At 34.9% G+C, this 16,713-nt stretch overlaps 1 protein-coding gene across 1 annotated transcript; it reads right to left on the bottom strand.

Annotated features, from left to right (window-relative positions):
• Positions 1–407: 407 nt before the first annotated feature.
• On the bottom strand, positions 408–16,691 carry LOC123532434 (uncharacterized methyltransferase YodH-like). Its single transcript, XM_045313861.2, has 4 exons — positions 8,688–16,691; positions 3,911–4,129; positions 2,742–2,972; positions 408–1,296 (listed from the first exon to the last, which is right to left on the bottom strand). The coding sequence occupies exons 2-4, from the start codon at positions 4,025–4,027 to the stop codon at positions 796–798; spliced, it is 849 nt and encodes a 282-aa protein (XP_045169796.2). The 5' UTR covers positions 4,028–4,129; positions 8,688–16,691; the 3' UTR covers positions 408–795.
• Between the last annotated feature and the right edge of the window lie 22 nt (positions 16,692–16,713).

Raw genomic sequence — 16,713 nt, 5'->3', positions numbered from 1 at the left:
TATAAATTTGAAAGAAATGATGGCAACAATGGATTTGCCAAGTTTGTCCCAGCCAGCATTTAGTAAATTGAGCAGGACATTGGAACATGGTAGAGGAACATCAGGAGTATCTTATACAAAATGTAGCAGCAGGTAATTTTTATTATACATGCAGATACAAAGAATATTATGAAGGCTTTATTTAATTCGCGCATGTCAATCCATTGGTTCTTCTATTATTCCATCATGTCGGCTTAATGTCTTAACTGCTATATATATTTTCATAAAACTAATATCAGTAGTGAAATATATGAAGACGAAATGCAGATGCACAGCCTTGGTCACAAGGTCATACTTCAAATTTACACTAATCTTGCAGTTTCAGGGTTTTTTCCATATATAATACCTAAGGTAAAAGGAGGCGACTAAAGCAAAAAAACATGTTTTTCCCCCAATTCTGAACTTAAAGTTCGCAAGTGAATGTAAACTTTCAGTGTTTATGCTGCTACACAATTTAGTTTTGCTAAATTATCTGTAAACAACTCTTATAATATACTGTTGAACATTTATTAAAACGCATCCCAACATTTGGAAATAATACACACAAAAATACATTTAGATCTATATAGAATATGGTAATTTTCAATTTTCTCTCTCGGACGTTTCCAAACTATCGAAAAACATGCGGTAATGATACAAATGATGACTCATCAAGATTATTTGTTATATGTAGTTCCATATACTTGAGTAAGTATGGCATACCATCTAGAGGTTATAGAACCAATACTTATTTGTCCATTACATCAAGAATAGACTTTACTGAGAATAAAGAGGTTTACATATCATTATTGTCAGGATACCCATTGTGCTTGTGCGATCATGTGATTTTATCCATGCCTCCAGCTCTTCGCTGTCCTTTAAGTCTTTAACTCTCTTTACAAGTTCGCTGACCTCTGCCACTGTTGCAAATGACCAAAACTCATTCAGGATTCTTCGCAATGACACTTCCAATGGATCTTCAACATTATAGTAGTGATTTAACAGATCGGAGCCCAGAACAGTCATTTTCTGAGTGCAACAGATACCGGCAGCTTCAAAGATCTTGTAGAGCTGATTCAAAGAAAGAGCATTATTTTCTATGAATCGCTGAGCCACCTTTCTGTCAATCTGCATAAACCACAACGCCTCTGCAAATGTTTCAGGAAGAATTGTTGTTATAACTATGACACCTTTTCGACGCAAGATCCTGCGGGATTCTTGTAGTGTCTCAATCACGTTTGAAAAATCGGAGTTTGTTCGATCAAGGTGGTGTAAGACCTGCAAGTAATAAAAATGTAAGTCATACTAAAACCTAGAAAGAGCGAGGCATAATTTAACTAATCTAGTGTTCAAAATATCTATACTTTAACAGTTTGATAACAAATTTGTAAAACATTTATTTTCACACATCAATGTAATGTCACAATCAAGCACACATAACAGAAAGTAAAGTCGGTCTCTTACAAAGGAAACCAATGACAAATTTAGAATTACTAAAGTTACAGACACCCCTTAACCCCTTCTTGTCTCGGCCAATCGTTGTCAATATTTTGTATTAGCATGTTAAGGGCTGGCCCAATGTTATAAGAAAAAAATCAAAAACACCAGATCACGGAAAGAAATGGTCGTTTTACGTAAAAATCAAACATCACATAAAACATGTATATTACTCTACTAAACAACTGTCAATTTATTTAATACCTTGAATTCCGACTGCCAAAAGGACCAAACTTTAATGCCTTTAAAATCGCCATTTTCCAAAGAACTGTTAAATGGCTTTGCTTTGATGCATTTACAATGATGTCCCAGTTCAGACATTTCTCAAAACTAGTGGAACTAGTTTGCAGCATGTTTTAATTTTCATTTCTTTGCAAGTGTCATTCATTTTCAAAGGGGAACAACTTTTTGAGAATATTCTCAAAGTATCCAGTCATACGGATAAATACGACAGAACATGAGGTGGAAAGGTGGATTATTGGTAAATATGTATACCAAATATTTCTGTGTGTCATAATATATTCCTAAACCTTAAAACGAACTGAGCATATGTGATATCATATAACATATTTGTTACTAAATAGATAATTCTTATTATCAACCGCTTCAGGTCTGTAAAAACAATATGTATTCTCTCTTAAACTTTCATTAAAAAAGACTGATTTTCTGCTCTCTTCAAATAATTAGCACTTTAACGATGGATTCCCTTGACACTTGAAACATCTAAGCATGCTTTTAAATATCAGTGTTTCTTTGCCCTCAATCGGTCATAATATTTCCTCTTGATTAAAAGAATGACAACTGAAGTTTATAGCACTTCATATCAAAGTCGGAACGTAATAAAATTGACTTGTAGAGAAAATTTCAAGCATTTTGGCGTTAGCCGCATAAACACTATTGACTCATAAGACTACAAACTTACTGAACGATTAAGACATGGCTGTGACTAAATACTGAGTTGGTGCACCTGTGATATATTACAGACTCCGGTATATACCGGATTAACTAAATTTGAAAGAAAATATCTTAAATGTATATATTTTGTAACCATGGTGATACTAACCCTAATCTCTAGTCAGTATATTATGCATTTGATACACTAAATGCGTGCGGACATGCAAAAAAATGAGTAATTTTGCCGTGCACTCCAATGGATAATAATTCCGCGCCTGCGCAGAACGGCTGCACCAACTCTGCAATGAGAAACATTCTTAAGACATACAAACCGAATTGAACATAACAGCATCAAAACAATCATCCTGAACAGGAATAGGCGGCAACCTGCACTCAACCATATCTTGAACCCTTCCTTGTGCTAAATAGTTACTAAGTTTTGCTCTAGCGCGTTCTAGCATTCCAGTTGATGCATCCATTAGTGTTAAGTAACCAACCCCAATATCAAAAAGTGCCTTTGCATAACTCCCAGTTCCGCAGCCAGCATCGAGTACATGTAAATCCTAAAATTAAGTCGAAGATTCATCGAGATTGTTTTCATCAATTTTGAAGTCGTGCTTATATTGTAAAAAGAGAAAAACCTTGTAAACGAGGTCATATCCAATATCGGGCTTGTTGAACTGACTGTCACGGAGTCTTCCCGATAGACACGAATATGTAGCATATCTTACGACTTACAGGCCACAGCATTTTAAATAAGAAATAAGAAATATGTCCCTATATTCAATCAGTTAGTGACACATGGACAGAATATCGGATACGTATAATACAATCACCAGTGCAAAGGTTGTGAAGTATATGCAGTTTCTGAAAAAAATGTACACTTGACTGATGACGACACTCGAGTGTACAAATAGTGGAATATACATTAGACCTTTTCGACATATAAACTACGTAAACACTGGAGCCTGGACTATTGGAACATGGATTATAAATTATTTACAGTTAATATAATTGACATGCAAAGTAGTGTCTGCACTAACTGCAATGGAGATATTGTGAAATACACGACCAGGTAGATGACATTGATGTCGAACTGGAAAGTTATCGGCACGATAGACGGACAAGCACTGTCACACGATGAATATTACTTCTAACTAGTATTTGTTTGTCATTTTGATGTATTTGCAGCAGATTGTATTAAAATAAACCTTTTAAACTTTTGAAGTAATACAATATATGATCTTGCCATGACCGGAACTCTTTGGGTTCGTGTTTTTGCTTCGGGTCTAATGTTGCTTTCCAACATATGTCAATTATACAACGACAGTTCTTGAATTCTGAATCAGGACTGACTAATTCTTCATATGTTATTTACAATTTCTAAAACATGAATTATAGGCAAAAAAACGAATGACTTTTGACATCTTCCAAATCGTTACTGACGAGCTTATACTTTTAAGGACCTTTCATTTCCTCTTGTGAATTATCTAAAACCAACCTTCAACTGTTTACCCGTGTTGAGCTGAATCATAGCCGCTATTATATCTGAGCCTACTGCAGTCCTCTGGTCGTCATAAAACGAACATGATTGGTTATAATCGTGAATTAGGCTCATTGCATCAGTATCCTTGCCGACTTAACTATAAAGTTATCTAGAAGGTTTCTCGCGCTGCTGCTGTTTTATGTTTAATTTGATCCTCTAACTACGGTCATTCGTCTGAAACATCAGAAAAGATATTATTGTCAGCATGACGAATGTAGTGCGTAAGATACACATGAATTTGTAGTTACCTATAAACTCATTTTGTTCTATTTTTGATAATTTTCAACAAAAAGAACGCCGCCTTTATTAACCTCAATTCACAAATAGTTTCACAAGAAAATACAAGACATTTGAAATAACTTTACATATGTTACACGATGTATAAAACAATAAAATCGGTAAAAAGATCCTTTGGAAGCAAAGAACACAACCAAGAAGAATAATACAGACTCGGTTTGATTCAGTCTGTTCATGAGAGGTAATGAAAAGTGCAACACCTCTCACGCCCCCTAGCACCGGCTTAAGTGGAACTCTGTTACACATATGTTGAATGAACTCCATGATCCCAAAGGACCAGAAAATATAACAACACTGAATCTAAGTACGGGGAGACTTTTTACAGCCGCCACACGGCACTTAAAGACAATTTTAAGTAGAAGTCAAAACTAGATACCTCGAATCGTGTGTTTTAATTTGCTTCTCTTAATGTAAAGTAATTTCAAAGTTCAGTCAAAAACTTAACAGGTTAGTACTTTGATTCCAAATAAGAAAATTTCGGCATACAAGAATTGCAGAAGTGCTGTCAAACCATAAGACATGGCTGAATGTTGCTCCCGTAATTCACACTAAAACATTGATCGAGCGTAAGTGTCATGTTTATGAAATTGACCCTTTTATCTGCATTGTAGTACTGAAGAGGATTTGGCACATATGTGGCGTAATCATTTTTTTTTTAAATGGAGGAAGAAACGGAATGCGAAAAGTAAGAATAATAGTGTATGTAAAAACTCCCCGTTCTTGGTTTCAGTGTTGTTATAGTTTCTGGTCCTTTGGGATCATGGAGTCCATTCAATTAATATGTAAGAGAGTTCCGCTTAAACCAGTGCTAGGGGGCGTGAGAGGTATTGCATGTTTCATTACCTCTCGTGAACAGACTCAATCAAACCGAGTCTGCTACAATTCTGCTTGGTTGCATTCTTTGCTTCCAAAGGATCTTTTTACAGATTTTTATTTTGTACTGATTTAATAGCCTTGTCTTTATATTGATATGTCTAGCAGCAACGACGGCATTGCACAATGGCCGTCTCCGATTTCCCAGCCAAACACACAAAAAAAAAACATAAAAATATTAACAACATGCGGTATAAGTAAATAGTAGATGGGTAGTTGAATGTTGCGATTATCTGAACACGTAATCATATGTCACGTTGTGAAACAAAATGTCAGACACTATACTCGCTGAAGGTCACGTTTTATTATTTAGGGATATCTAAAACATAATTGTAAAATTTGTAACATATTGACAACATCATTCACTTTACCAAAACTTATTAATGGCAATGCGTTCCGTTTAGGGAAATAAATAACTCATTTCACATTACCTTCAAAGTTAGCATTTTTATAAAATGGAGCAATTAGTAAATAATAATTGTATCATGTTTATTTATAAGCTTGTATTTATGATATATATTGTTAATTGGTTTCATGAGAGTATAATTCCGTTAGACCGTAGCAGCAGTCATTTTTTATTATGCTAGAATCACATTGCCTCTGAAGGGCTTGCGGATGTGTTCCGGACAGCACCGGTAATGCATCCGTAGAACTCTAAAATCATTCGTAAGTCATACGTGCAGAAATCGGGGGCATCCGGGGGCAAGGGTGCAAAGTGTTGAACATGCTCAAAATTTTACTATGAATAATATATCCGTAATAAATCCGTTACAGGTCTGAAAAAATCGTAACAGATCTTAAAAGATCGTAACAGTTCGGATGAAAATCACTTTGGTGAAATAATACGAGCTATTACGGTCATAAGATTAATTGAGGTTCTGTCACGACTGATTTAGAGATTTATAACGTAACAAATTCGCCAAACCCATTTTTTTTTCCTTACACATCCAGAGTAATCCGGGGATGGGAATCCAGAACTCCCATCCGGGGCAGTGTGATTCTAGCTTTAAGAAGACAAAAACAACAAAAAAGAATTAAAAACATTTTTGTTTCGTATTCTGCATAATGTAGTAACTCCCTGTGTATAGTTTATTCAATCCCATACATCATTTGACCGTGTAAATTATATGAATTATGTAATAGCAAATAAATCTCAACTTTATTATTCTGAAATCTACAAATTCTACTGTTTAAGAACAGAATTTACCCATCTCTGTTGACTGCTACTCTTCTTTCCATGCGTGTAAAAATAATTGAAATTTTGTTTGTTTTGAGTGAATATGGAATATATCTCACTGAGAACACTTAGGCCTAGATCAAGTGATAAAATTTCAAATATTTTCATGAGTACGTAGCGCGAGTGAAAATAATAAATGATCTCGCTTCGAGGGGAGATATATTCCATATTCACGAAAAACAAACAAATTTCTTTTTATTTTATGCTCAATTACGTTGAGATGTGCATTTTGCGACAATTTTAATCTCAGCGCGAGAAACAGACGCGCGGAAACGGACATGACGTCAGACCTGTTGTGACGTTAGAAAGACGCACACAACATAAAGTTCCATTTTATTTTATTTTTTTGCTGCATAACGTTATGAAATTTTTATTAAGTAAAATAATTTGAATTGAGAAATATACTATAAAAAACAAAGTGCAACTACAATTTCCATCCTGTTTTATGAAAATAATTAAAAATTCATACACAGTGTTTGAGGGGGCGGAGCTATATCTCTCACAGTGTGAAAATATAGATTTCATATTTTCACAGTGTGAGTGATGAGATATAGAGGATATTTGTTTGTTTGCAGTGAGATATCGAAATATATCATCACCGATAAGGGAGACAATTCTGATATTTTCACTCAGGAGGAGCCTGAGTGAAAATATCAGAATTGTCTCCTTTATCGGTGATGATATATTTCGATATCTCACTGCAAACAAACAAATTTTCTTTTTATTTTATGCTAGTTTGTGAAGATCAACGAATTTTCTGTTTATTACGTGCATAAATGTTCATATAAATTCAATATTTCATGACGAAATTCGGATTTATTTAAGCTACCGTGTTACATATGATACATCCGCTAAATTACCATGGACACTTAGGCACATTAATATCGAATATTGGTGATTAGGTTCATTAAATCAACACGACGCCATTTTGTTTTTAAAAACAAAAACTGCATTTAAATATTTTTTGTAAAAAATACACAGTCCGCGGCTAATACAGACATTGACAAATGCCGGTAGTTAAGTAGAAGTTCGTTGAATAACCGGAAGCTTGCTTTGTTTACCAAAACACACGCTGAAGGTCAGATTAAAAAAAACAACACGAAAAAAACTGTGGAATATGCGTAAGTCCTTGGAAAATCAAGCTGCAGAATTAAATATCATCATGGATTCAATAGAAATAGCTAGGAAATATTGATCTAGGAGCTGCATAGCATAACAAAATGGATGGAAGTTGGAACACAACTGGCTGAACTCGGAGTTGGAGTGGGAAAGTACTTCGACGAAAATGCTGGCATATTACGTAAGGTTGAGTTGATGTCTTGTGATAATTAACTAAGACAACAACCAACTAAATGTGCTGTCGCCAGTAAAATCTACCATACGATAGTGAACCAATGGAAAAAAGTAGAGGAAACACACATATATCAGTAGCTATATGAATGGCAAGGCCTAGCAACCAAGCTGACAAAGGTTACATTATTTCTTTTGCAAATTTAATTATAGCTAGCCTGCTCTATCTATGATTGTCTAACAGTTCATGACTCATGTATGGCTTGAGTATTAGTATAATCCAGTAATTTTAAAGGCAGCAAAGGGAGGTAATTAAAGAATATATTTCTACAAGGGAGATAATTTATCTGGGAAAAAAAGAAGTTCGGCACTGTGAATGATATCGATTTATATCTCACTGCTATTTCAGTATTTCACCAATAAGCATAAAATAAATAAAAATATTTAACTGATAGAATACAGTATTTCATTAGTTAGCATAAAATAAAAGTACATATCACCAATACATAAGAAGACGCGCTGCATGTAATTAAAAATAATATAAAAAATTGCCTGATATTAAGAGCTAGTAATTTTTGCAAGAATGAATCGAAATCAGACGGACAGATGCAGTCGTGCTTAAATATCAGATCATATGACGGACAAAATAATAAACTCGTTATAATTACAATAATTTTGAAGTTATCTTTTTTGATGGGCCTATGCACATGATGTCTATAAAACTGCATTCGCTAGAAATAAACCTACATGAGGAACAACTGTTTGTTTAAATTCAAATATTTGTTTATCAAAATGAGCAAAAATTAAAGTGAAATAGGACGGTAGAAAACATAATGCTGCAGCAGATTGCTTACGTGCAGCAAAAACGAACAATCCTACATTGTTTGTTCCCAATATCACATTTGCGCAAATAAATTTACATGTTGACGGTATACATGGTTATTTTCCGATTATATTTTTTTATCATAATAAGCTAAACAAATATGTAAAACAGAAAAAGGAAGATAAAAATGATATTGCAACAGTTTTACTTACATTCAGCTTAAACGAAAATTCTTTCACCTTTTTAATTATCCTTTAAAAAAGTTATAAATTTCGTTAAAGCTGGAAAGTCGCCAATTGACCTATCATGTGTCGGCGCGACGTTAAATCAAAAAAAAAAAAAGTCGTTTGTGTGACAGTTTTTTGTCTGACTTTATACCATTACTCACGTAAGACGATGGAAAACTGTAGTGAAAGTGTTCGTAAACGAAGACTATATGCATACCTTCTCTTCATTTGCATAGACATGACAGCTGTGTTAATGGTTGTCCTCCTCAAGGAATTACGTCTATTTATGTCTTAATATTAATGTAAAAACACAGTTAGTATTAATACTGTTACTATAGCATATTTCAATCTATACTCAAACAGCACTTAACAACACCGTTCTGTATTATATTGAAACTATATTATATCTCTGGCTATTTCTCATTTCACTTGAGTTCATTAACTTGAAAAGATGTTTTTCATTGATCTGACAAACTGAGTATTATATAATGTCATTTTCATTGTATTGAATCACTAGGCAGTTGTATCTGTCTTGTACTTGGCGACGTAACGATACACTGAACATGTTGTTTGTTTATTTAATACTTCATTAATTCATAAGTCATTATTTTGTATATTCCACACAAAATGATATACGAAATATTTTCACATGTGGCATCGTTTGCACTGCAACAGATAACGCGATATTTATCTTGCATATATTTACAGATATCAAATAATTGTTAATTGATTTTAAGTGTCTATGTCTTCGCGTGTTTAAAAAAGCAACATAAAGTGATATAAAAACCTCTCTGTACCATACCAGAGCGTAAAGTCACGGGACGGGACCCCACCTTCTCACTTGCTTTAGCAGCACGGGGTCCGAACTACGCTTCGATTTGTGACAATCTGACAAATCATATGACTTTTCTCCTTTGTTTCATGTAAGGGAAGTTTAATGTTGGTTTACATTTCAGGAATGCAGTTTTACGGAGGTGGCTAGCATTTGTATGACTAATATTTTACTATTCATAAAATAAAACTAATGTTAATGTATCTGTGCATTTTATGATGTAAATTTCATCTAACATGAAATGAATATATATCTATTTTCAAGTTTTGTGTGATTTGACGTGTAAACAAACAAAAATAATAATAATAATAAAAAAATAAAATAAAACAAAAAGAGCTAAAATATTAACAACAACTATTCACCATACAAGTTTTACGTTTCCTTGTAAAACAGTGGTTTACAGAAGAAGCAGTAATAACTAAAGTTATATTCTCAAGTAGAGTTTTAACACAAATAGCAGAAAACACAGTATGTTAGTATGTTTAATTACACTTGGTCAAAATGAGGTCATATGTCCGGATTTCACCTGTCACGAATCCGTCAGTTTACGTGATAATACGGAGTATGCCATTCATCATTGTTTCGTACAGAAAACATAAACAAAATGAAGTTGTAACAGTCTATCATACACACAGCAAAACAAACATTAAAATATATTTCGTTGGCAAGTACGAGTTTGTTTTTGCTCTTTGGTTGGGTTTAACAACAGACCGAGAACATGATACGTCAAGTAGGATTTTTGCAGTTTTTAATGGTAGTGCATGACCCTAGGTGCCCCACTATGCTGTGTATCACCATCTGAGTAGACCTTTAGATCTTCCGTAAGTCAGTTGGATGCCTTCATCGTATGACGGAATCCTACACGCAAAGCAAGGTTTCGAGTCTACAGCGTTGACAAAGAGCAAGTGACTGTACGTCGGTGATTTTACTTTCCTAAATTTCTATAATGAACTTGTCCATCTTCTGATTTGGACAGTACCGTTAACTGTTAATAGGGGTGCTTATCAAAATATACTAGCTGAATAGATAACTGTACAGATCATGATCAGACTGCACGGATGTGCAGGCTGATCATGATCTACACTGTTCGCAAAGGCAGAATCAATCGTGTTCAGCATGGGAAGTGTTAATCAATTGGCCGCAGAGGACTACCAGCAAGTATAAGAAACAAAGGCTTACGAGAATATGTGTCAAATACACTGTCTTATTTTCTCATCACAATCACCTCACACATTGCTTCTACCGGAGCAGCTCAGTGCCCATATCATTACATAGGTTACCATCCGCCCGCTTAGTTCAGTAGGTAGAGTACTGATCTAAGGATTTTGGGGTCGTGAGTTCGATCACCGGGCGGGCCGTATGTTGTGATGATTTGATAAAAGACACTGTGTCTGAAATCATTCGTCCTCTACCTCTGATTCATGTGGGGAAGTTGGCAGTTACTTGCAGAGAATAGATTTGTACTGTTAACTGCCCGCCGTTACAAAACTGAAATAGTCTTGAAAAATGGCGTTTAACCCAAAACAAACAAACAAATTACATAGGTTACTATAATGCCGTTTACTCAAGTCTGTATATTTTTATTAATCTGAATCTTACAAAAGCCCGATATTATTTTTACACGAAACTCATCTTATATTGTAATTACACAGGTTCCTCGATAAATACAAAGTGATCTTAAAATATGATTTTAACCATAATATAACACTTTCAAAAGCTAAATTCCTCGTCGGTTTTTCATTTGCTTGACACCTACACGAAATCCATTGTCTATCTGAATCACCAAGACGGTTTGTAGCATCAATATGGATTTGACCTCTTCACGCAGAAACTTGGGACTCCAGTTTAAGTAGATACGCGGTGCGTAATAATCTTACGCAGGGAATGTTGCGATCGTTCGATATATACTCTACATTGTAACGGTTTCCCTAATTGCAATAGGCTTTGAAAGCAAACAGCATGGATCCTGACCAGACTGCGCGGATGCTGGTCGCAAAGCCACTATGTTGGTTTTCTCATGGCGCGGCTCAAATAACATTAATTCAACAAAATTCTTGTTAATACAAGTAACTCAAGATGCCTAGGCAAAAGGGCGTTTTATTTTCTCCTTGTGGGAAAGAAGTTTTTATAGAGCTTGCAGAGAATAATAAGATGATAGAAAGCAAATGTAACAATGCGAAAATATTGTTTCAGGAGGGGATTTTGACGGAGATAGTAACATCATTGTTATAATATTGCTATATTTAAACTCTATAAAGTTTCTCAAACATATCCAGGTAATCAAACACATACATACTTTAATTTACCTCATATACAATTGAAAACAAACCATGTATATAAATTGAAATATGCTTTGACTCGGCGATAAACCTATTAACAACCAGGTTTGTACAAGAAGTGTCCACTGAGAAATCATTACCGTCGTGCAACCCAGCCATATCTTGGCCAAGAATTGTAACAGTTACCCAAGAAGGCGTTTCATGCAACCCGTTTGATCGGCGGATCACAGTAACTATCGCTTAACTCTAGCTTATAGTTGTCTTGCAACCGGCCAATAGATGGTATACATTATAATACATATAGAGGGAGTGGTTAATGTGGCTGACTTCAAATCACTTCCCCTTCATTTTTGTGGGTTCGAGCCTCAATCGGGGCATTGAATTCTTCATGTGAGGAAGCCAGCTAGCTGGCCTACGGATAGTCGGTGGTTCTACCCAGGTGCCCGCTCGTGATGACATAATGCACGGACCTAGGGGTCTTCCTCTACCATTAAAGCTGGAATGTCGCCATATGATCTATAATTTTGCCTGTGTGGCGTTAAACCCAACAAAAAGAGAAAAACGTATAAAATAGCATTTTCTAAATTGTCTCTCATTTCGTGATCTGGTAATAGAAACCGGACAATATAGAAATAAAAGACGAAAAAGAAAGAAAATGCCACACCGTAAAATCAATGTTATATGAAACGAAAATCAGTTCCTGCTAGTTTGTCCCAAGTATTTAAAGTTTCGTATCCAGTTTCTTAAGCCTTATAATTGTCATTGGCCAAACATTAATAAATTTCAAACTCTTATGTCAAGCAAATTAAGTAAAACTATTGATTATAAATCAAAATCCTTATACATGTATGATACAATTATGGAAAGGGCTGAACAAAACACTACTTGAATACACATGTTGTTCCGTTTACTATGCGAATATCAATGTATTGTGTCATTTTGGTTTAAACAATATTTATTCGAAATAATTTCTGTTATAACAATGATACATATATCAACATAGAAGATTGAGTAGGAAGCTAATAGCTTTTTTCAGGAATTCTCTCCATGCGTCTGTTTCGGGCGTAAATAAATGTATCACATCTACTTTCTTCTTTCTGTTTCAATGCATTTTAATGTTTTTTTAAAAGCAAAGTATAACTATACCTAGTGCAATTAATTTACCTCAATCACCAATTTTGAATTGATCTAATTCTTAATCCAGAATCAGTTTACATAAATTGTATATCTGTCAAACCATAAATTGTATGACGTATTTCAAAAGATATAACTAATCATACAAATGACAAATAAGGCGCGATGACCATCCCTTTGGAAGAAGGTCATTTCTTTTTTTACATCGAAAAACCCATAACGCTGCATCCTTTCACATGAAACGCCTTCGTCGACACAATAACTAACCATTACATAGTTACTGAAAGTAAAACTTCAGGTTTCGGTAGATTCATTTTCAGTTTTATAAGCAACTATTACACTATAATGTATCTCAATTAAATTCAATTTAAATTTTGTCTGTTAAAAATGTCACGTCATCTGTACAAAATATTACGTTATAAAAAAAGACAACAAACAGTTTACATGCAAACCAAAAACATAACTTAACTGTAAAATATTTACCGTCAACACCTTTACTTTATAAATACGTCACATATTAATTGCACTGTCAATAATAACCTTATGATCTACTTGTAACACAACAAATGCCAAACTATTAACATACATGTATGAAAAACTAAAACAAATGTTCATCAAATCTAAGATGGAATCTGCATGATCTAACATGAAGTTATCTAAATGGCCCAGTTGCAAAAGCCTAGAAAAAACATATCAGTCATAGATCTTATACTATTATAATCTTAATGGTCAGTATAAATGGAGACAGTTTAATTAGAGACCTACTTAATCAATGGTGATTCATTCGCAGTGTTCATGGATCGGACTGTTTTGTGAATCTCACGAATATCTTTTTAATGTGATTAAGATGATGTTGTAAAAGAGCACATGTCTCCCCTAAAGCATAGTTGTAATAGACATTTGCGAATTAAGTTACGTGGACTGTGGACACCTAAGACGATTGATTTTTCAAGGAGACCGTCTCAACATGATTTGATTAATTCATGTGCAGTAAGAAAACATTCCTATAATGAGGAAAAGGTCTGGCCATCGCACAGGATAAGATTTGGATTTGTCCTACCATCCGTCTGTTCGTGAGAGAAATGTTTTGTTATACATATCGCAAGAAAGTATTTGATCTAGCGCTATAACACATTCCTGAAATATTCTTTAATATAATAAGTTACGCATCTGAGACAAAGTTGAAAAGATCACATAGTTTGATCGCAATATATCACCCGGTGTCCATCTGGCCGTCTGTCTGTCTGTCCGTCTGCCGTTAGCAATTTCGTGTCCGCTCTGTAACTCTTTAACCCTTGAAGGAATCCGAACAGACTTGACACAAATGTTCACCACATTAACACGACGTGCAGAGCGCCTGTTTCGATTGGCTTGCTTTAAGGTCAAGGTCACATCTAGGGGTCAAGGTCATATGGCTTTGTTTTGTGTCCGCTCTGTAACTCTTTAACTGGTTGAAGGACTTTATAGAAAATTGGCATAAATGTTCACCACATCAAGACATTGTGCAGAGCGCATTTTTCAGATGGTTTGCTTCAAGGTCGAGGTCACACTTAGGGGTCAAAGGTCACATGACTTTGTTTCGTGGGTAAACTGTTTTGCATTTCAGTGATCTTGTTTTTATGTGGCATCTTGAATGTTTAGATTATTTTCTATACTTAAGGTTACAGACCTACCTATTGACCGCATATGACCAAGTTTCAGACTTTACTGATATTTTATTAACAATATAACTATTCATTCTATAGCAATTTTACTCTTGGATTACTGACCTTCTTTTTGACACAATTTCAAAGTGAACCTACATTTGACCCGGTTTCCAAAGATTAAGTAGAAAATAATTCCTGTAGAGTGTTTTCTTCTCTATGATATATAACCTCTTGATCCAGTTTTTGATCCCCAATAATCCAGTTTCAAGCTAAATATAACGTCAAACATTCTAATTAGGTATCGTTAAGATTGAATATTATATCATGACCTGTAGTGTGTTAACAATGTCTCTAATTTCACCTTGTGACTCTTATTTTCGACCAAAGATAATCAAGTTTTATACTTGAAGTAGATTTTATAAAGAGACAAAAATTACGCCCAGGTCTATCAAAGATCCCAAAGAAAAGACAATAATGGAATAAAGGCGATCGTTAATACCAGTTGATCTCTTCGAAATTACTTTAGCTTTAAGGGCTTTTCAGTCACGGAGGGTACGTTAGGAGAAATGTGGTCAGTAAGAGTTGTGGTACTCCTATCATCGGCCTCTTTGAATATGTAAGTATGTAGTTTTCAAAAAAGGGAGATAATAAAAAACTGCGATCACCTAGATTTATGGTTCCTTGTCAGTACACACATCCTCACTGACTTCTGTCAGTTTGTAAAGTATCAAGTACATATCTTGCTTAGTATACGAGTTAACTTCGGGTAGCATAAAAATGAAATCAAGAATACTTACAAAGTTTTTCTTAAATTTAACCTAGTTGCCTAGTGTTTAAGCCAAGATGACGCAATTTCAAAATTTGTCGAGAATTTGTAAACTCAAACCATTCTGACTACGTTTCATTGCGATTGGGCAAAAAGTTTAACCTCTCCAGTGTTAATAGTGAACATGTCTACGGCGGATGACGACGGATGACGAAGGACACAGTGTAACTTGAGCACTAAGATGAGCTAAAACGCCGGATGTGCAACTCCTAATGTTAAATTAAATATACAGTTTCATGACCGTTACGATAGTTCAATACCTTTCGCGATATGTGTAACAAACTTTTCTCTGATGGACAGAAATACGAAAAAAGGCAAACCAAATTTATATCACCTGCCGCATAGTGATGATATAATAACCCAAACCTTATTGCCGTTATAGGCTGTTTTTGCTACCGCGCATAAATAATCAAATAAGGCTGAGATCACCCCCTTGGAAAATCAATCACCCAAGGTGTTCACACTCCACTTCGTCTTAATTCGCAAATGTGTAATAGACAAGAAGTCAATAAGAAACAGGAGCGAAAGTCAAAAAGACATTGATGGATGGCTTAGTGACTGAAATGCAATAGGAATCATCTACAATTACATAAAGGTGCAATGTTCTGGGTCAAGTGGTGGTCAAGGTATAAATTGGAAATGGTTTCCTATGTTCTGGACCTTGTGACCATAACCTCTGAAAACAATGCCCAAAGATCAATCAACCCATGATGCTTCAACGTTCTATGCTAAGTAGTTATTGATCGGAAACATTTTTTCGTATTCAGGCCCTGTGACATTGTCGTTAAATCGAGTGACCCAAAGCAAATGAGAGTCATCTACTATGCATTTCTAATCATTCAGTAAACTCAACATATCGATATAAACGGTTTTCTATGTTTATGCCCATATGAATTTAACCTTTGATGGGGTGATCCCAAAAAAAATTGGAATCATCTACTCCGTAAGCATCCTATGAACTTCAATGTAGAAGGTCCTATGTCAAATGGTTCTCCAGCAATTAACCTGAAACGGTTTCCATGTTCTGACCCCTGTAACCTAGATCTTTGATGATCTGACCTCAAAATCAATGCATTCAACTACTTTTCATGTCCAATCAGCCCGTGAAGTTTCAAATTTCAATGTCAATAGGCTTCCTAAGGTATTGATCAGAAACTATTTTCCATGTCCAGGTCAATGTGACCTTGACCTTTGATGGAGTTACTTAAAGCAGTAGGGTTCATCTACTTTATAAGTCCAGAAATAAAGTATGACGGACAGGGCAAATATAATATGCCCCCCCCCCCACGCCCCC

This window comes from Mercenaria mercenaria, chromosome 11, assembly GCF_021730395.1.
Source record: "Mercenaria mercenaria strain notata chromosome 11, MADL_Memer_1, whole genome shotgun sequence".
In the NCBI taxonomy this organism is placed as follows: Eukaryota; Metazoa; Mollusca; class Bivalvia; order Venerida; family Veneridae; genus Mercenaria; species Mercenaria mercenaria.
Note: the sequence above shows the minus strand (reverse complement) of the source record. Positions and strands in the feature narration are given on the sequence as shown.

Excerpts from the sequence above, each read along its gene's own strand:
- LOC123532434 (XM_045313861.2), bottom strand. The coding sequence starts at position 4,027 with ATGAGCCTAATTCACGATTATAACCAATCATGTTCGTTTTATGACGAC. Across the intron at positions 2,973-3,910 it reads ACACGGGTAAACAGTTGAAG|GATTTACATGTACTCGATGC; the intron begins GTTGGTTTTAGA and ends ACTTAATTTTAG. Across the intron at positions 1,297-2,741 it reads ATGCTGTTATGTTCAATTCG|GTCTTACACCACCTTGATCG; the intron begins GTTTGTATGTCT and ends TATTACTTGCAG.